This window comes from Oncorhynchus tshawytscha, linkage group LG06, assembly GCF_018296145.1.
Source record: "Oncorhynchus tshawytscha isolate Ot180627B linkage group LG06, Otsh_v2.0, whole genome shotgun sequence".
Taxonomy (NCBI): domain Eukaryota; kingdom Metazoa; phylum Chordata; class Actinopteri; order Salmoniformes; family Salmonidae; genus Oncorhynchus; species Oncorhynchus tshawytscha.
This window is the reverse complement of record NC_056434.1, coordinates 55216862-55239324: the sequence shown is the minus strand read 5'-3', so window position 1 is coordinate 55239324 and position 22463 is coordinate 55216862. Positions and strand designations below refer to the sequence as shown.

At 45.6% G+C, this 22463-nt stretch overlaps 1 protein-coding gene across 1 annotated transcript in view; it reads right to left on the bottom strand.

Annotated features, from left to right (window-relative positions):
- Window positions 1-2048: 2048 nt before the first annotated feature.
- The window catches only part of LOC112252732 (RPE-retinal G protein-coupled receptor-like), a 46208-nt gene continuing 25793 nt past the window's right edge, over window positions 2049-22463 (bottom strand). Inside the window, exons 6-7 of the mRNA XM_024424239.2 lie at window positions 3526-3639; window positions 2049-3058 (exon numbers count right to left, since the gene is read on the bottom strand). Coding sequence (XP_024280007.1) covers window positions 2915-3058; window positions 3526-3639 — 258 coding nt within the window. The 3' untranslated portion in view covers window positions 2049-2914. The remainder of the gene's footprint in view (window positions 3059-3525; window positions 3640-22463) is intronic.

The following is a 22463-nucleotide window of genomic DNA, read 5'->3' as shown; positions in this document are numbered from 1 at the left end:
GACAGGTACGAGAGGCAGCCCCAAATTTTTTGGGGGGGGCAGACGAGGTGTGGTACTAAGCCAGGTAGCAGACCTGAGCTCACTCCTCGTGCTTATTATAAGCAGCGCATTACTGGTCAGGCACCGTGTTATGCGGTTAAGCGCACGGTGTCGCCAGTACGTGCCCATAGCCCGGTGCGCTATAGGGCAGCCCCCCAAAAGTGCCATGCGAGTGTGGGCATCGAGCCAGGGCGTATGGTGCCTGCTCAGCGTGTCTGGTCGCCAGTGCGCAGTTTTGGTCCAGGGTATCCTGCACCGGCTCTGCGTACTGTGTCTCCGGGGCGCTGGGAGGGTGCAGTGCGTCCTCTGCCTGCGCTCCGCTCGTGCCGGGCAAATGTGGGAGTGGAGCCTAAGGGAGAGGTGCGTGTAGTAAGCACTAGATCTCCCGTGCTTACCCACAGCCCGGTTCAACCTGTGCCTGCACTCTGGAGGCTCCGGGCTAGAGTAGTTGTCCAGACTGGGGAAGTGGTGCCAAGGTTGCGCACCAGAGCTCCAGTGCTCCCCCACAGCCCGGTCTTTCAGGTGCATCCTCCTAACACCAAGCCTCCCGAAGGTCTCCCCAGCCTGGTGGTTCCTGTGGCAGCCCCACGCACCAGGCTGTCTCTGTCTCCTCCCTACAGGTGGTCCTGACTGTCCGGCGCTGCTGCCGGAGTCTCCCGCCTGTCCGGCGCTCCTGCCGGAGCCTCCCGCCTGTCCGGCGCTGCTGCCGGAGCCCCTCAGCCCAGAGGCGCCAGAGCCCCTCAGCCCAGAGGCGCCAGAGCCCCTGCCCCTCTGTCCCGAGCTTCCGCCCCTCTGTCCCGAGCTTCCGCCCCTCTGTCCCGAGCTGCCGCCCCTCTGTCCCGAGCTGCCCCTCTGTCCATTGAGAAGAGTTGCCATGGTTAGGAAGCCACGGAGGCGGACAATGAGGCGGACTAAGACAATGGTGAAGTGGGGTCCGCGTCCCGCGCCAGAGCCGCCACCGCGGACAGACGCCCACCCAGACCCTCCCCTATAGGTTAAGGTTTTGTGGCCGGAGTCCGCACCTTTGGGGGGGGGAGACTGTCATGTTCTGACCTTTTATTTCCTTTGTTTTGTATTTATTTAGTATGGTCAGGGCGTGAGTTGGGTGGGCAGTCTATGTTTGATTTTCTATGATTTGGGATTTCTATGTTTCGGCCTAGTATGGTTCTCAATCAGAGGCAGGTGTCATTAGTTGTCTCTGATTGAGAATCATACTTAGGTAGCCTGGGTTGCACTGTTTGTTTGTGGGTGATTGTCTATGTTAGTGGCTTGTGTCAGCACAGGTCTCATTTGTAGCGTCACGGTCGTATTTGGTTTATTGTTTTTTGTTACTCTTTTGTATAGTGTTCAGTGTTCTCTTTATTAAAATTCACTATGAACACATACCACGCCGCATATTGGTCCTCTGATCCTTCTCGCCTCTCCTCTTCAGATGAAGAGGAGGAAGACCGTGACATTCTTAGACCTATTGTCCAACATGATCTTACAATGACACCTAAGTAACACTGAAAACTACTGTGCCATTTTACTACAGTATTGAGGTAATCATGAAGAGGCAACACATATTAACCAAAGCTGGTTGCCATACTGTACTGTACTCTCCACGTAACCTGAATCATACATACAGTACACATCTAAGAGTTAGGTGGAATGAATGGGTCTCAAACACTAACTTTTGCTCTTTAAGTAAAGTGTTACCAAATTATCTATTTTAGTCATTGGAGATGAAATATGTTGTAGGCTATTTTAGCTGGACAGGAAGTAATAATTTATATAATATAAAATATGAATATCTCATTTAAAATAATATATTTTTTGCCCAAGTCTGACAACAGGCTTGAAATGTAATAACTGTAACAACTGCTTATCATTTAAAGCTTAACATTTTCACAACATTGAACAATATAGGAGCCGTGGGCATGATGTATCTACTGCAAACAGCCCATCCTAAACTAGAGTGTGTATCATGACACAAGGCGAGACCCAGATGCATACACAGGAGGCAGATGGTTGGAGTCCTACAATATTTAATAATCCAATAGGGTAAGGCAAGAGAATGGTCGTGGACAGACAAAAGGGTCAAAAACATTTCAGAGTTCAAAAAGTACCGAAGGGATGGCAGAATCAAGGTCAGGGCAGGCAGGATGATCAGGCAGGCAGGAAAGTAGTCCAGTCAGGCAGGGGTCAAAACCCAGAAGACTATCAAAAAGAGAATAGCAAAAGGAGAATGGGAAAAATACACTGTTTGACTTGACAAACATACAAGACGAACTGGCACAGAGAGACAGGAAACAAAGGGATAATTACACTGGGGAAAATAAGCGAAACCTGGAGGGGGTGGAGACAATCACAAGGACAGGTGAAACAGATCAGGGCATGACAATGTGAACATAAAATACATCCCAATGTCACAACAAACACCACAATATCACTCCACGTTAACCCCTGACTAAAATGTCACTTGCTTCTGCACCTGCATTGCTTGCTGTTTGGGGTTTGAGGCTGGGTTTCTGTACAGCACTTTGAGATATCAGTTGATGTACGAAGGGCTATATAAATAAATTTGATTTGATTTGACTTGCACACAAACACACACAAATGCAATAAGGTGAAGTCCAGGTCCATTGACATGAATGAATCCACGACAACGTTCGTACCTGTTACAAAACCACAAGGACAGTTTGTTTGGGGCGGTAGGTAGCCTAGTGGTTAGAGCGTTGGGCCAGCAACCGAAACGGTGCTAGATCAACTCCTCTGCCTGAACAAGGCAGTTAACCCACTGTTCCTAGGCCATCGTTGTAAATATGAATTTGTTCTTAACTGACTTGCCTAATTAAATTAAAAAACATGTTTATGTGATTGTCGCATGCTTAGTTTATTTGGTCTTGTTGTCAATTTGAGGCTCTTCAATCTTTTCCCCAGTAAGGAACTGCCAGATGCCTCCTCTGTAGTTCTCATTGCCCAGGGCATATAGGAAAACGTTGAAGGTGGGAGAGGTCTTTGCCAGAATAGGAGCCAGCTACAAACACAAAGCCAAACAGAGCAATGTCAATGTCTCAGTACTAGCAAGTTCAAAAAGGTGGTACACATTTGTGTCAAAGTACTGTACAGCAAGTTTGATAAAATACAGATATATATGGAGGGCTTGATTGACTCAGTTGGTTGGAGTATGATATTTGGCACACCAGAGTTGTGAGCTTGATTGCTGCATGGGCCATTGCACTACACAAGTAGTGTAATGGCCCCTTTGGGGACCAAAGGACCATTAGTTAGATCATCAAGCAGTGCAATTAATGGCTACTATATTACACAGAAACCAAAAGTATTGTATTTGCTTTAGGGTGTTTGTGTATTTGGTAAATGGTGTCAAAGACTTTTGTCATAGACAAAGTAATATGACCTTGAGAAATCTATATGCGGTCTACTGTTAGATTAGATGCGTGTGTGTGTGGTGTGTGTGTACGCACACATGTGTATTGTCCTCACCATCCTTATCTTGGGAGAGACCAGGTTGGCATTCTCAACAGCAGCGTAAAAGGCCAGAACTCCATAGGGTCCCCAGCAGAACAAAAATGTCTTCAGGGGAGTGGCAGTGTTGAACTGTAGAGAGAAGGGCAGTGTTATTACTTATTTCCATCACCATTGATTTAATATGTTCCTCTATGTTTGCTTTGGTAATGTATGTGGTTACACTCTCCATTCAAATAATGCCATTTCAATTCATTAGAGAGAGAGAGGAGAGAGAGAACAGCGTAAGGGGGAGTAGAAGGAGAGGTAAGGGTTGAAAGAAAAGAGGAGAGGGAGGGAGAGAGAGAGAAAGGATTGTTACTGTTCGACAATGAATATTGGAAGAGCGAAAAACGTCTCGGGTCATGGGGCTTACATGCATGTGACGGTCTGGTCACAAGCCTTGGATAACGGCTGGGATAAAAACACAATATCTGGCTTACCATCATTTCATAATCAACTCAACTCAAGAGTTTTGCTTGTAAACAAAGACATAATGCACCAAAACAGGTACAGTAAAATGTTGTTCACTGACCATTCAGAGTAATTCCATGTTTCATACTCATACTACACTATACTTAGGGTTAACAGTTTTGTTAGAGTATGTGTTCTTTTTGAGTACAAATGACACAAAGACTGCAATGCCACTTACCATGTATACAACCTTTGTATCCATACAGAAATGTTAATGACGTGGTTGTTTACAGTGTTGTAGACCTTCCTAGCAGAAACCCAACACTGGGGCATCTGAGAGGAGAGGGGGCTTTGCTTTCTGTGTTGTGTGTTTCCAAAGTAATAATGACGTGATTCGTGCATTTGAGTTATTGGACACTCTTTGAAAGTGCGGCCTTGTGTGTGTGTGTATGTATGAGAGAGAGCAAGAGAGCGAGAGACAGAGAGAGACAAAGAGAGAACATATATGTTTTCCCCTTTCTGTAATCAGTATTACTGTTATTTATTTTTTACTGTTATTGTTGTCATTATCTAACTTTGCTTTAGCAACAGTGGCATTTATCATTCATGCTAATAAAGCTTATCTGAGAGAGCGAGAGCACGAGAGAGAGAGCATGTCTGTGTGTGTGATGCTATTTGAAGGTTACATAACAGTAACAGTGCTGCCTTAGTGAGAAGAGCTCATTGTTTCCTGCAGCATAGACGCCTTTGTGCTCCGGCTACCACAGTGTAAGTCCTAGCTACACCACCGCGAGTAATTGGCTTATGCAACATATAAAGGGAGAGGCAACCTGATTCAGTCCCTCCAGTCTCGTGGGACCTAGGGATGTTATGGTCACCGGGCAGTCATGATTCATGACCGCAGTCAAATTCAACGTGACCGCTTAGTCAAGCTCTGATGTTGCTGATGGTCATTAGTAGCCTACCATACTTGATAACTTCCTGGTACTCAGCACTCTATTGTCCCTCTAATCACTCTGACATCAATGCAAATGCATTCGAAAATCAAATTAAACACTCACGAGTGCTCATGAGCTCATGTTGCGCAACATTTCTATAGGCTATGACATTGTGGCCTTTATTAAAAAGGAGGAGGATCCCATCAGGTTTCTATAATCTAGGCCTACTATGTTTATTCCTCAACTTTGCTAATATTAAGCAAATTGCTTCACTTTACAACAGGAGTATAGCATACCTGGCTGGCATGAAAATGAATCATGGGAAAAGCGTCCTCCATTCGCTATTTAAGTACATTAGATGACATTAATTTTTCCCCTGACCCTGTTCAGGGACAGGTACATGATTATGGTCCATTCTAAATCAAAACTAATTTCACACATATAGTATTATTTAGTATATGTAAAGACAAACTTGAATTAAGAAAAGTCTGATGGGTGATAACATTAGCCTTTCACTTGTGAATTATGTATTATCACTGAATGATGCCCATCGTGTACACTGTCAAGTGTCTTCACTGACATTTTCAACCTCTCCCTGACCGAGTCTATAATACCTGCATGTTTCAAGCAGACCACCATATCCCTGTGCCCAAGGAAGCGAAGGTAACCTGCCTAAATGATTTCCGCCCTATGCCACTCACATCGGTAGCCATGAAGTGCTTTGAAAGGCTGGTCATGGCTCACATCAACAGCATCCTCCAGGACACCCTACACCCACTCCAATTCGCATAACGCCCCAACAGATCCACAGATGACGCAATCTCAAGCACACTCCACACTGCCCTCTCTCACATGGACAAAAGGTGAGAATGTTGTTCATTGACTACAGCTCAGCATTCAACACCATAGTGCCCACGAAGCTCATCACTAAGCTAAGGACTCTGGTACTAAACACCTCCCTCTGCAACTGGATCCTGGACTTCCTAACGGGCCGCCCCCAGGTGGTAAGAGTAGGCAACAACACGTCTGCCACGCTGACGCTTAACACTGGGGCCCCTCAGGGGTGTGTAGTTAGGCCCCTCCTGTATTCCCTGTTCACCCACGACTGCGTGGCCAAACATGACTCCAACACCATCATTAGGTTTGGTGACGACACAACAGTGGTCGGCCTGATCACCGACAACGATGAGACGGCCTATAGGGAGGAGGTCAGAGAACTGGTGTGGTGCCAGGACAACAACCTCTTCCTCAATGTGAGCAAGACAAAGGAGCTGATGGTGGACTACAGGAAAAGGCGGGGCCCCCCTCCCTTTTGTACACTGCTGCTACTTGCTGTTTATCTATGCATAGTCACTTCACACACCCACCTACATGTACAAATTACCTCAACTAACCTGTACCACAGCACACTGACTCGGTACCGGTGCCCCCTGTATATAGCCTCGTTATTGTTATTCTTATTGTGTTACTGTTTATTATTGCTTTTTATTTTAGTGTACTTGGTAAACATTTTCTTAACTCTTCTTGAACTGTACTGTTGGGTTAAGGGCTTGTAAGTAAGCATTTCATAGTAAAGTCTACACTTGTTGTATTCGGCGCATGTGACAAATAAAGTTTGATTTGATGGCAAGAAACAGTGCATGCCTTATTTTCTCTACTTTTTCAAATTGTAGTCACACGTTGTAGCCTAGCCAATAGGCCTATATATTTATAAGGTTTGTATCATAAATAAAGTGGCCAAATAACTTCTTAAAATTAAACACATTAATACGCTTTACAACCGGTGTAGAGCCTAACTGGCATACATAGGCAGTGTGTGAGTTTCAAGGTTGGGGGAGATCATTTTCACCATAAAATTACCTTTATAATAAAGCATTGCATACCTTAAGGGAACATTTTGACATTCGCCATATGGTTAGTGAGAAAGTCCATATTGCAAATGTACGGTCCCTTACCAGACGTCCGAAAACGTTTGTAAAATTCGCGGACGACCGGGAAGTCATCAAATGAACTCTCTCGGACATTCGGTTTCCGTTTTATAAAATAATACAATTTTGGTCATTTTTCCGCTGTCCCGATAAATCCCAGAAGAGGGCGAATGGAATCATATTGCAAATGTACAAAACATCACGAATCACGACGTGGCCTTATCTCCAAAACGGAAAAGACGAAACTTGGTGAGCGTTGGTTTAGCAACATGGACAGTTGGCTCCAAACAAGATGGCGTCTAGGCCTCAACGGTTTTTGAGTTATGGCCATTTTTCTGGGATTAAAGGTCCAAAATGAAAATAGAGCAATAATTTTTCTGCTTCAGGTCAAAGTAAAGGAACCTACGGTGTCAATAAAAAAAGAACCAGACATTTATCTATCGTCGTTTAAGAGAAATCGTACAATGTCAAATTGGTGATGTTCAAAAATAGTTTTTTTTTAAACAGTTACAGATCCAGTGCTGCGGAGCTCTGCGAGATTTCTGTGATTTTCTGAAATAACATACACTCACTAAACACTCCGTAAATAAGTCATTTCTTAACATAAAGACGTAAAACTCTAAATTCTATAATTGCCTACCCCAAGGAGGATATGTGTTCACTTTCAGCTTCCTGTGTAAACCGGATGTGCCTTAAAATGGTGTCATAGGTGCTGTTTCCAAGGGTTAAAAAGGTCAGAGCTTTTCAAAACTTCATATGTGTGATTAGGCAACCCCCATGAACTGTAAGTCAGTCATTTCTCCCAACAGATGTCAAGGAAAAGCTCTCTCTCACACACACACACACACACACACACACACACACACACACAGCAAGGATGGAGTGACAAAGTGAGGTGCTTCAAAACACACAGAGCCTGCTATGGCATTTCCATATTCTCTAGGCCGTGCTGAGTTCAACGAGATGCCCCGCTTGACCGTAGCTCACTCTGAGTGCAGCGACCGTGAAAAAAAGTAGGCCCAAAATGAAGCCTGGCCCTAAATGTCATTTGCTTTTGGGTGACAGTGAGAGAAACGTAAGGGTGAGAAGCACAATTCGACCTCAGGTACGTTCCTGAGGTCCTCCCGATATTTGCAAGCCTAACCTTGACCGTGTGGCATTAACCCTTAACAGTAAATCAGGGTTTTTTGTTCTCACAGATTACAATGACTTCTCTCCCCATAGGAATACATTGCATGCACCCCTAAATTCAACCTGAAGCCTATGTGGGTTATGAATGCCGTATGAACCTGTCTTTGATGACATTCCATCAGGCCACTATGAGGTCTACCTGTGTTGATTCTAAGCTTCCTGGAGCAACCAGAAGTGATGAAATTCACCCTAAAAGTGTATATCCATACCCTACCTGCAGTTTGATAGAAATAGTGCATTCAACCCTGTGTAAATCAGTCAGTTGTTAACGTAAAGACTTAAAACTCAGGATTCTGTAAAAGCATACCCCAATGAGGATATGTGTTTACTTATAGCTTCCTTTGCCAACCGGAAGTGCCATAATTGGTGTCTCAGGGGCTGTTTCGAAGGGTTAAAAAGTCAGATCTTTCCAAAACTTCATATGTGTGATTAGCTCATTCAAGGACCCCGTAGCAAGTTATGGAAAAAAGTGGGTTTTCAGCACCAATTAGGGTCTTGCTCGGGCACCGAAGGACCTATCGAGCCGAAACTCGGGATTCAGGGTCACCTCACATAGGCCTACACATTATGTCCGAACTGGACCCGCAGCTAGAACCTAACTATGTGTTTTACGTTTTTATTATGTTTTATACTGAAGGCGCTTTGAATTATGGGCCTGCTCTGAAATATGTGATGGGTGGCTTCTAAATGAGTGGGTTTGGTGTCAATTGGTATCAGTTTGGTGTCAGAATAACATCTAATTGACTGATGGACACTGACTTGCTAGTTGACTTTTGTACATTTGCAATATGTTTAAACGGAGAGGGACCATCACCAAAATGGCATTCTGAAATCAACACTAAAAATGGCATCACCATAGTCTCCAGACTGTGCCAAGTTCAACGAGACGCCCCGCTTGACCGTAGCTCGCTCTGAGTGCAGCGACCTTGAAAAAAAGTAGGCCCCAAATGAAGCCTGGCGCTCAATGTCATTTGCTTTTGGGTGACAGTGAGAGAACTTTTGCATTTCAATTTTGCATTTCTGCAGTATTTTTGAGCATGTCAAATTCGTGATGGTAAATGCCCATTGAAACATATTGCAAATGCACGTGCACTTGCAATATGATTCAACAGTGAAAAAAACATCACCAACTGGACATAATGAAGTCAACACAACGAGCGATGGAAAGGAACAACTATCACTGCCCGGCTATCCTGTGTTCATCAGGTCAGTCAAATTTGCAATTCTGCATGATTTTTGAGCATGCCAAATTTGTGATGGTAAATGCCCATTGAAACATATTGCAAATGCACGTGCATTTGCAATATGTTTCAATGCCTTATGTGCCTTATGCACAAGTTAAAAAAAATATGATAATAAAAGTTGACAAAAGTGTATTCTACAGTTCTTAGACATGATTAATTGACAAAAACTGAAAGAATTTCAAAAAACGGTCCAGAAAGCACTTTTTTAAGGGGGTGATAAGTTTTTGAAAAAAAGTTCACATTTTCAACTTTTGACTTCTTATGAAATCATATTGCAAATGGACAAAACCTTAAATGCACAAGTACATTTTTTATGATAATAAAATATGACTAAAGTATGTTGATACAGTTCTTATACGTGTGTAATTGACACAAAATTCGAAACAATTTCGAAAAACGTTCCAGAAAGCTTTTTTTAAGGGTGTGTGAAGTTTTTTCAAAAAGTTTGCTATTTTTGACTTTTGACTTTTGACTTCCTATGAAATCATATTGCAAATGGAGAAAACATATGCCTTATGCACAAGTTTTTAAAAAATGATGATAATAAAATATGACTAAAGTATGTTGATACAGTTCTTATACATGTGTAATTGTCACAAAAATCAAAATAATTTTGAAAAACGGTCTAGATAGTACCTTTTTAAAGGGGTTGCTAGGTTTTTTTTTTTTTCACTTTTTCAAAATGTTACTTTTGGATGTTGACTTGTGTTGCATTTGCAATATGAAAAACCACGGTGGAGCGTACTCGCCACCTGTTGGATTTTTAAAGTGTTTACACCTGGCATTTGCCAAATGGCATTTGCAATCAACTTTGAACGAAACAACGCCTAAATTGAGTGGTATTGGACACCGTGTATTTGGTTTGTCCAGTGCCAATGACTTCCCATTCATTTTTGTCCATTTCAGGGGGGTGTTCCCTTACATGCATAATCGCATTTGCGGTCAACTTTGAGAATGGTGTTTTCCCACTAATTGATTGCATTTTAGAACATTCGCGCTTATAGCCTACTGCCGTGTGTGTATTGCTGCGCTTATAATGTGAAGAGATAGCCTAAGAGTTTATCAACATTTTAAGTTCTGATCTGTTGCATCAGCCTCATTGCTTTTAAAAGGTTTTTTGATGCGAGTGGTTGTATTCATTTGGGATCTATCGCATCCCACAACTGTCTCAGAGTATGTTTGGAACATTTAGTCGCATCATGCAGCCTTAGAATGTTTTAAAAATCAAAACAAATAGTCTAACATTTGTATCACAACTACTGTTGCATAAATAACTCAAAATTAAGTATAGAGGAGGACCTGTTTCTTCGTTAACTGCTCAACACAGAATAGCCGCATGTGCGCACACTCTCGGAAATCATTTGGAGAAAATATCCTTTTTATTTTATTCAGATATGTTCAACTGTATTCTTCATACTATAAAATAAAATAATATAAAATAATGACAAGGAATTTTAAGCAAATCTTGTCTGCTAAATGAACTAGTGTACCCCAAAGCCATATGGCATAGTCAGATCAGGACCTAACAAAAGGACAACAGTTTGCTATTCTATTCTTCTGAAATAGACTACATTTTCTTCATGTTTCTTTAGATCTGTCTAAATGGATTTATTGTGATGGTGTAAGCTATATTAAATAGATTTATTAGACTTTTAAAAATGTAGATGTTCCAAATGTCTGCATTGGTGGCTTGTAGGAAGCCAGAAGATATAAATTACCAGTCAATTACCGTGAGACCGGCAGTTATTTGCTTGACAATCACCGGCTGACAACATTTCTTGACCGTCAATGCCCTAGTGGGACCTACAGTACACTCTACTAGTCTACTGTGACTATTCAACAGTACAATGGATTCATTTAAGTCACAGTGGCTGCATTCCAAACCTTGGGGCCTTCATGGTCTACGCCAGGGTTGGGCAACTCCAGTCCTCGAGGGCCTAATTGGTGTCACACTTTTTCTCCATCCCTAGCAAACACAGCTGATTAATCAAATTGCATTCTAAACTGAAGATTATGATTAGGTGATTATTGGAGTCAGGTGTGTTAGCTGGGACTGCAGCAAAACTGTGACACCAATCAGGCCCTCGAGGACTGGAATTTCCCACCCCTGGTCTACACATTGCAGGACTGAAAAAACTAAATAGATTAACATTAGCACTATGGGGATTGTTTCTCCTCCCTAGTAATCAAATAAGCAGTGGTCAGTCATCGATAGACAGGGGGAACATTTTGGAACTGAGTGGATACTTTTTAAATGCAGCAATCTTTGAAGGTATCACTGATATGACATGACTGGTTCTGTGAAATTTGGAAATATAATCAATGAATCACTTGCATTCACCTATCAAGCCATGTTAGAGCAGTGATTCCGTCAAGGTAGCAGGGAGGGAAGTGTACATGTTGACAGTATCAGAACAGGGCCATGTATGACAATAATAGTGGACATGCTTCTTGTTAAGTTCATGATTTAAGTATCCCTATATTTATGTTATTAGTGCACCTGCGCAGGAGTCTCGTTGTTCATGAACCTGGCCTGAGTGCAATGGAAACCAAGTAGTGTGCTAATAAGGTTTAGTAAAATTTGTTAAACTGGAATCTTGTCGTTGTGTCATTTCGAGTTAACATTGGTAGCAGAAGATGGCTAATAACGACAATGTGCCACCTCGGTTCGATGAGAAGAGGTTGTATGAAAGTTGGAAAAATGAACTTGGGATCTGGGTCACTAATCTGGACGATAAAAAGCAAGCACTTGCAGTGGTATTATCGCTCTAGGGCATAATATTTGTGTTGTGGAGAAATGACCAGGCAGGAGACGGGAGACGGGAGTACAGTTAGTTTTCGTTTAGTGAAAAACCCCTCGTGCTCTACAGTTCCCGGCACCCTAGTGCGCATGTGCATTTCCTATTAGGTGTAGTAATGTAACACCGCCGTAATACATTACTGCTTAGTAACAGCATAGTAACTCATATAAACAGATGTAGATCCCAGATACTACACACCTCCCCCATAGTGTTTAACTCCCAGAGAACAAGGTAAATATGTTAGGGAACTAATAATGCAATATCTGAACAATGCATTCTTAAGCATTCTTTAAAAAAATTCAACTACTGGGTTGAGACAGACTTTTCAGAGCCCAGCCCAAATCCAGGGAATTATTCTGCCCCGAAGATGGAGTTTGTGTCCTAATAACTAACCCAGGTAATGTCCTTTTTCTTTCCTTTTATCGAGGACATATTAAAGTGTTTGTTTGTTTTACTGTCTGTTACCTCCTTAACCAGCTTAACTCACAGGTCAAGCTTTTGAGGTGCCCTTCGCTGTCGAATAGGATATCTCCGCTCCTCCTGGGCTTCCGGTGGTGGGCCAGGTTCAGGTGGAAGGTCAGGCTCTGTCTCTCCCGTACGTCCACAGTCAGGAGAATAGTCCTGGGGGTCGTTATTGTTCTTGTTCTCTCGGCATGTCTCTGCTGGGGCGTTGGACCATAGCAGATGATCCACATGAACGTTGACCTGGCGATGACCAATTTGGACTTGGTAAGTCAAAGGTCCTCTGCATTGCAAGATCACACCTGAGTTCCACAGGCGCTTGGGGTGTCTGAAATTATCACCCTCTCTTCCTCTGTGAATTCTCTGACAGTCTTTGAGTGTCTGTCATGAGCTTTCTTCTGCTGTAGCTGGTGCTTTGCCACAGTGCTTGACAAGTCTGGTTTCAACAATGTCAGGCGGGTACGTGGTTGGCGTTTCAGAAACTGTTCAGCTGGTGTACATTCCGTTACTGTGTGTGGTGTGTTACAGTAAGAAAACAGGAACAGGGGAAGCCTTTGGTGGTTGGGCACAGACTGAACTTCGAGTCTAGTCCAGGCCTTCTTAAAGGTTTGCATGGCTCTCTCGGCTGCTCCGTTTGATGCCGGATGGTAAGGTGGTGACAGGATGTGCCTTACTCTGTTGCTCTTAAGAAACATTTCAAAATCGTTTGACGTGAAAGGAGGGCCATTGTCCGATACGAGCTCCTTGACTAGTCCAAAGGATGCGAACAGGTTTCTGAGACAATTGATGGTCTTCTCAGCTGTGGTCAGTTGAGTAGGGAACACTTCCATCCACTTGGAATGTACATCGATGTACATTGGCGTAATCCACATGGATGCGTTCCCAAGGTGTAGCAGCCCAGGACCATGGATGAAGAGGTGCAGCAGCAGGCTTGTTGCGATCAGCTTCACAAGGTGAGCAGTGGCCTACATGCTGTTGAATGTACTGATCCAGTCCAGGCCACCACAGAGCGAGTGAGCGAGTGCTTTCATTCGAGTGATCCTTGGATGTCCCTCATGCAGGTCAGATAGCAGTCTCCTCTGGAATTTGTGAGGTACCACCAACCTTGATCCCCACAGAACACATCCTTGATCAGTGGACAACTGGTCTTTCTTGTCGATGAATGGACGAAGGTTAACGTCATTTATGAAGGTTGGCCAATCGCCTAATGTTAAGTCCAAGACTTTGGAAAGCACTGGGTGTTTCCTTGTTTCCTCTGCTATGTCTGAAGCAGATATGGGCAGTTCGTCAATGAGCAAGGGTTGGTATAGCTGATTTTGGTCCAAGGATGGCCAACCGAGGCTTGTGATCTGTCAGCAGTTGGAACTTCCTTCCGTATTATATTATTAATATTATGCTCAGGGCTTCCTTCTCAATTTGAGCATACTTTTTCTCACTTGGTGACAGAGTCCGTGATGCAAATGCAATTGGGTGTTCTTCACCTGATGGTAGAACATGTGAGATGACGGCTCCTACTCCGTATGGAGATGCATCACGCGCGAGTCTCAGCTTCATCTCTGTGTTGTAGTGGGCAAGCCACTTGCTCTTTAGCAGATGCTGTTTGCAAGTCTTGAATGCTTCTTCGCATTGTGGGGACCAATTCCACTTTGAATCGGCCTGCAGCAGTTGGTGAAGCAGATGCAACAATGTGGACAAGTTTGCCACAAACTTTCCATAATAGTTCAGGAGCCCCAAAAAGGTGGCAGGGAAGTCAGGCGCAGGAGAGTCAAAATGGAGTGTAAATGGAGTCTTTTAATAAATGTCCACGGAACATGCTCCATAACACTAAAAGTACAGACATGAACAAACATGGGTACGAGGACACGACGCGCACCAACACAACAAAATAAACAACACTGACAATAAAACAATATCTGACAAAGACATGAGGGGAAACAGAGGGTTAAATACACAACAGGTAATGAATGGGATTGAAAACAGGTGTGTGGGAAGACAAGACCAAACCAATGGAAAATGAAAAATGGATCAATGATGGCTAGAAGACCGGTAACGTCGAACGCCGAGCACCGCCCGAACAAGGAGGGGCAACGACTTTGGCAGAAGTCGTGACAGTACCCCCCCCTCGGGGACGACCTGGAGGGCGAGGTGCAGGGCGATCTGGATGGAGACGGTGGAATTCTGATAACATGAAAGGATCTAACACGTCCTCCACCGGAACCCAGCATCTCTCCTCCGGCCCGTACCCCTCCCAGTCCACGAGGTACTGAAGGCCCCTCACCCGACGTCTCGAATCCAAAATGGATCGAACAGAGTACGCCGGGACCCCCTCTGTCTAGAGGAGGCGGAGGAACATCAAGCACTTCAGCCTCCTGGAGCGGGCCAGCCACGACCGGCCTGAGGAGAGACACATGGAACGATGGGTTAATACGGTAATTAGTGGGCAGTTGTAACCTATAACATACCTCGTTCACTCTCCTCAGGACTTTAAACGGCCCCACAAACCGCGAACTCAGCTTCCAGCAGAGCAGGTGGAGGGGCAGGTTTCGGGTCGAGAGCCAGACCCTGTCCCCTGGTGCGAACACCGGGGCCTCACTGCGGCGACGGTCTGCACCAATTTTCTGGCACCTTATGGCGTGCTGAAGGTGGACGTGGGCTGCCTCCCAGGTTTCCTCAGCGCGCCGAAACCAATTGTCCACCGCAGGAGCCTCGGTCTGGCTCTGATGCCAAGGAGCCAGAACCGGCTGATACCCTAATACACATTGAAAAGGGGTAAGGTTAGTGGAGGAGTGTTGTAGCGAGTTCTGAGCCATCTCTGCCCAGGGCACGAACTTCGCCCACTCCCTCGGCCGATCCTGGCAATAAGACCGCAGAAACCTACCCACATCCTGGTTAACTCTCTCCACCTGCCCATTACTCTCGGGGTGAAAACCTGAGGTAAGACTAACCGAGATCCCCAGACGCTCCATGAACGTCTTCCAGACACTTGATGTGAACTGGGGACCCCGATCAGACACTATATCCTCAGGCACACCATAGTGCCGGAAAACTTGTGTAAACAGGGCCTCTGCAGTTTGTAAGGCCGTAGGGAGACCGGGCAAAGGGAGGAGACGACAGGACTTCGAAAACCGATCCACAACGACCAGGATCGTGGTGTAACCCTGTGAAGGTGGAAGATCAGTCAAAAAACCCACAGACAGGTGCGACCACGGCCGTTGAGGAACGGGTAGAGGTGCACTGGGCGCACACTGAGCAGGAGGAAACATAAATCCTCATGTCCTTAGCTAAAGTGGGCCACCAGTACCTCCCATCAAGACAGCGCATCCTCCGACCTATCCCAGGATGACCAGAGGAGGGTGACGTGTGAGCCCAATAGATCAATCGGTCGCGGACAGCAGACGGAACGTACAGACGACCAGCTGGACACTCAGGGGGAGAGGGCTCTGCACGTGACGCCCGCTCAAACCCCAGCTCCCACACTACTGGCGCCACCAAACACGAAGCTGGGAGTATAGGAGTGGGATCCATGGACTGCTCATCTGTGTCATACAGCCGAGACAATGCGTCTGCCTTAACTTTCTCGGAGCCTGGTCTGTAAGAAAGAGTAAACACAAAATGAGTGAAAAACATCGCCCACCTTGCCTGGCGATGATTCAGTCTCTTCGCCTGCCGGATGTACTCCAGATTGCGGTGGTCAGTCCAGATGAGAAAAGGGTGTTTAGCCCCCTCAAGCCAATGCCTCCACGCCTTCAAGGCTTCTACGTTAGCTAACAGCTCTCGGTTCCCCACATCATAGTTTCGCTCCGCCGGGCTGAGCTTCTTCAAAAAGAAAGCACAGGGGCGAAGCTTCAGTGGCGTACCCGAACGCTGAGAGAGCACTGCTCCTATCCCAGCTTCGGATGCGTCCACCTCTACTATGAATGGCAAAGAGGGATCTGGATGAGCCAACACAGGCACCGAGTTAAACAGAGTCTTCAGGTGTCCAAAAGCCCTGTTCGCCTCAGCCGACCACTGCAAGCACACCGGGCCCACCTTTAGCAGTGAGGTAATGGGAGCAGGCACCTGACCAAAACCCTGGATAAACCTCCGGTAGTAATTGGCAAACCCTAAAAAACGCTGCACCTCCTTTACCGTGGTTGGAGTCGGCCAATTACGCACGCCTGTAATGCGGTCGCTCTCCATCTCTACTCCTGAAGTGGAAATCCGATGCCCTAGGAAGGAGATGGATTGTTGGAAGAACAAGCATTTCTCAGCCTTGACATATAGATCATGCTCCAACAGGCGACCAAGCACCCTGCGCACCAGGGACACATGCTCGGCGCGTGTAGCGGAGTATATCAGAATATCATCGATATACACCACTACACCCTGCCCGTGCAGGTCCCTGAAGATCTCATCTACAAATGATTGGAAAACTGATGGAGCATTCATCAACCCATATGGCATGACAAGGTACTCATAATGACCTGAGGTGGTGCTAAATGCCGTCTTCCAATCATCACCCTTCCGAATACGCACCAGATTGTACGCACTCCTGAGATCCAATTTTGTGAAAAAGCGTGCCCCGTGCATTAACTCAATAACCGTATTTATCAGAGGTAGCGGGTAACTATATTTCACTGTGATTTTATTTAGACCTCGATAATCAATGCACGGGCGTAAACCGCCATCCTTCTTTTTCACAAAAAAGAAACTCGAAGAGACGGGTGAAATGGATGGCTGAATGCAGGGATTCAGAGACATATGTCTCCATAGCCACCGTCTCCGCTTGCGACAGGGGATACACGTGACTCCTGGGATATGCAGGAGGTCTATCGCACAATCCCCCCGTCGATGGGGTGGTAATTGAGTCGCCTTCTTTTTACAGAAGGCGAGAGCCAAATCGGCATATTCGGGGGGAATGCGCACGTGGGGACCTGGTCTGGACTTTCCACCGTAGTAGCACCAATGGAAACCCCTAAACACCTACCTGAGCACTCTCGCGACCACCCCGTGAGAGCCCTCTGTGGCCAAGAAACAGTGGGATTATGACAAGCTAACCAGGGTAGGCCTAGCACCACAGAATACGCAGGAGAATCAATAGGGAAAATACTAATCTTCTCCTTGTGACCCTCCTGCGTTATCATACACAAAGGTGCGGTTACCTCCCTGATAAACCCTGACCCTAATGGTTGACTATCTAAGGCATGAATAGGGAAAGGCATATCCACAGAAACAATAGAGATCCCTAAACTATGAGCTAAACTTTTATTCATGAAATTCCCAGCCGCACCTGAATCTACTAGCGCCTTATACTGGGAATGCAAGGAAAAATCAGGAAAAGAGACCGAGACAAACATTAGTGCAACAGAGGGCTCTGGATGAGAATGGTGCCTACTCACCTGGGGTGATGCCAGAGTGCCCTGCCTGCCTGCCTTCTCTATTCCCAGAGGACCCAACCCAGCACCGACCAGCAGTGTGCCCTCTGCGACCATGAATGGAACCCCCTCCGGTCTCCCTGCGCACCATCCCTCCCAATTCCATAGGTTTGGGAGAGAGGGTGCGGGAGGATGGAACAACCAGACCCCGATCTAGACGTCCACGAGTAGCCAGCATGTTGTCCAGCCTGATGGACATGTCCACCAGCTGGTCGAAGGTGAGGGTGGTGTCTCTACAGGCCAGCCCCCTGACGGACGTCCTCGCGTAGACTACAACGGTAATTGTCGATCAGGGCCCTGTTGCTCCATCCAGCGCTGGCAACCAAGGTCCTAAACTCCAAAGCAAACTCCTGTGCACTCCTCGTCTCCTGCCTCAGATGATAGAGGCGCTCACCCGCCGCTTTGCCTTCGGTTGGATGGTCGAATACTATCTGGAAATGGCGGGTGAACTCCTCAAAATGGTCCAACGCCATATCCTCCTCTCTACACACAGCGCTGGCCCATTCCAGGGCTTTCCGGTGAGGCATGAGATGAGGGCGCAACTCTTCTCATGGTCAGATGGTACTGGGGAGACCGTGGCCAGATACAAGTTCAGCTTAAGGAGGAAACCCGGGCAGCTGGCAGTATCTCCGCTGTATCCCGTGGGTAGGGATAAATGGATCTTCGGTTCCGGAGGGGGAAAAGCGTTCAAGGGAGATTCCGGTTGTGGTGGTGGTTGCGCTGAAGAAACTCCCTGTCTCTCCCAGCGATCCATATTCTGGACAATGTGATCCATTACAGTGCTCAAACAGTGAATCGCCTCCGCTTGTTCCCGGACACGTTCCTCCACTTCCATGAGCGTAGTGTCCTCTCCTGCTGACTTCATATTTTTTGGTCAGAGATTCTGTCAGCGCCGTGTGTATAGGTGGCAGGGAAGTCAGGCACAGGAGAGTCAAAATGGAGTGTAAAATGGAGTCTTTTAATAAATGTCCACGGAACATGCTCCATAACACTAAAAGTACAGACATGAACAAACATGGGTACGAGGACCCGATGCGCACCAACACAACCAAATAAACAACACTGACAATAAAACCATCTCTGACAAAGACATGAGGGGAAACAGAGGGTTAAATACACAACAGGTAATGAATGGGATTGAAAACAGTTGTGTGGGAAGACAATGGAAAATGATAAATGGAAAATGAAAAATGGATCAATGATGGCTAGAAGACCGGTGACGTCGAACGCCGAACACCGCCCGAACAAGGAGAGGCAACGACTTCGGTAGAAGTCGTGACAATAATGTTTCTGCAACCATATCTTACGGCAGAAAAGAGCTTCTGGACAGTGATCACTCACCTCGGATTAGACAAAGATTTTTTCAACAAAACATCAGCAGCAAGCAGGACTCAAACGATATTCTCCAAACACCCCACCCCAATTATTTGCAAAAGGAAGCGACACAGAGGAAGAAGAGCCGGATGCCTTGTCCGGACCTGCAGAAGGCAACTAGGAAAGCTGCCGTTACCATCAATATTACTCGACAACATGCAATCATTGGACAATAAACTAGATGAGGTACGATCACAAATATCCTACCAACGGAACATCAAAAACTGTAATATCCTATGTTTCACAGGGTCGTGGCTGAATGACGACATGGATATTCAGCTAACGGGATACACGCTGCACCAACAGGATAGAACAACACACTCCGCTAAGACCAGGGGGGGGTGCGGTCTGTGCATATTTGTAAACAACAGCTGGTGCATGAAATCTAAGGAAGTCTCTAGATTTTGCTCGCATGAAGTAGAGTATATTATGATAAACTGCAGGCCACACTACTTGCCTAGAGAGTACTCAGCTATACTTTTCGTGGCTGTTAATTTACCACCACAGACAGATGCCGGCACTAAGACCGCACTCAGCCAGCTGTATAAGGAAATAAGCAAACAGGAAATCACTCACCCAGAGGCGGCGCTCCTAGTGGCCGGAGACTTTAATGCAGGGAAACTTAAATCAGTTCTAGCAAATCTCTATCAACATGTTAAATGTGCAACCAGAGGGAAAAACATTCTAGATCACCTGTACTCCACACACAGAGATGCGTACAGAGCTCTCCCTCGCCCTCCATTTGGTAAATCCGACCACAACTCTATCCTCCTGATTCCTGCTTACAAGCAAAAAATAAAGCAGGAAGCACCAGTGATTCGGTCTATAAAAAAATAGTCAGATGAAGCAGATGCTAAACTATAGGACTGCTTTGCTATCACAGACTGGAACATGTTCCGGGATTCTTCCGATGACATTGAGGAATACACCACATCAGTCACTGGCTTTCTCAATAAGTGCATTGAGGACGTCGTACCAACAGTGACTGTACGTACATACCCCAACCAGAAGCCATGGATTACAGGCAACATTCGCACTGAGCTAAAGGGTAGAGCTGCAGCTTACAAGGTGCGGGACTCTAACCCGGAAGCTTACAAGAAATCCCACTATACCCTGCGACGACCATCAAACAGGCAAAGCATCAATACAGGGCTAAGATTGAATCATACTACACCGGCTCCGATGCTCGTCGGATGTGGCAGGGCTTGCAAACTATTACAGACTACAAAGGGAAGCACAGCCGCGAGCTGCCCAGTGACACGAAGATTTCGCATGGATCCTGAGATCCTCAAAAGGTTCTACAGCTGCAACATTGAGAGCATCACTGCCTGGTACGGCAAATGCTCGACCTCCGACTGCAAGCAGTTCAGAGGGTAGTGCGTACGGCCAGTACATCACTGGGGCAAAGCTGCCTGTCAGTGGTGTCAGAGGAAGGCGGTGTCAGAGGAAGGCCCTGAAAATTGTCAAAGACTCCAGCCACCCCAGTCATAGACTGTTCTCTCTACTACTGCATGGCAAGCGGGACCGGAGTGCCAAGTCTAGGACAAAAAGGCTTCTCAACAGTTTTACCCCCAAGCCATAAGACTCCTGAACAGGTAAACAAATGGTTACCCGGACTATTTGCATCGTGTGCCCCCCCAACCCCTCTTTGACGCTGCTGCTACTCTCTGTGTATCTTACATGCATAGTCACTTTAACTATACATTCATGTACATACTACCTCAATTAGCCCAACCAACCAGTGCTCCCGCACATTGGCTAACCGGGCTATCTGCATTGTGTCCCACCACCCGCCAACTCCTCTTTTTACGCTACTGCTACTCTCTGTTTATCATATATGCATAGTCACTTTAACCATACCTACATGTACATACTACTTCAATAAGCCTGACTAACCGGTGTGTGTATATAACCTTGCTACTCTTATTTTCAAATGTCTTTTTACTGTTGTTTTATTTCTTTACTTACACACACACACACACACACACACACATACTTTTTTTCTCTGCATTATTGGTTAGAGCCTGTAAGTAAGCATTTCACTGTAAGGTCTACTACCTGTTGTATTCGGCGCACGTGACAAATAACCTTTGATTTGATACTATTGTGTAAACATTTTAGACAAAGACATCACACAGAGTCCATGTAAAAATTTGATTCTGACAGACACAGAGCACATGGAGATTATGACAGTCACAGATAACAAGAACACAAAGGAAAAACACAAAGTATTGTTAAAGCTTCACAAACAGTTTGGACATGCTATAGTTGACAGACTTCAGAAATGACTCAGCAGTTCAGGGAATAATGATGATGAGAGTATTTCCATTCTACAGCAGGATAGTTAACAGTTGTGAGACATGTCAGAAATACAGCAAACCTAAGCCAAGACCAGCTGTTGGTTTGCAACTGGCTTCCAAGTACAATGAAACAGTGGCTGTAGATCTACATGAGCTAGGACCAAGTGTGTGGTACCTTCACATAATCGACAACTTCCCACACGTCAGTGCTGGAAGCATTGTGAATACAAAGAAACTAAGTGAAATCGTCAAGCAATTCATTCATTCCTGGATAAGTGTGCATGGCCTGCCCCAGAAATTGTACAGTGACAATGGAGGAGAATTCAATAATAATGAAATAAGAAAAACGGCAGAGAAATTAAACACGGAAGTAAAGACAACTGCTGCATACAGTCCATGGAGCAATGGACTTCTGGAGAGACATAATCAATCACTCCCAGAGATTATGCTGAAAGTGAAGCAAGACAATGGATGTGACTGGAAAACAGCCCTAGATTGGGCTTTGATGGCAAAAAACTCAATGCACAATGTTCATGGCTACAGCCCATACCAACTAGTGTTCGGGCAGAATCCTAATCTTCCCTCTGTACTGGTTGACAAGCCACCAGCACTAGAAGAGACCAGTGTGAGTGCATGGGTGCGACAGCACCTTTCAGCACTACATGCAGCGAGAAAAGCGTTCATTGAAGCAGAGTGTTCAGAGAGAATTTGCAAGGCTCTGCGTAAACAGCTTCGACCCACCAATGAGAAGTACGAGACTGGAAACAAAGCGTACTACAAATGAGTTGACTGTCAAGAGTGGAAAGGACCGGGAGTGTTCATTGGCCAAGATAGTGTGGTGATATTTGTGA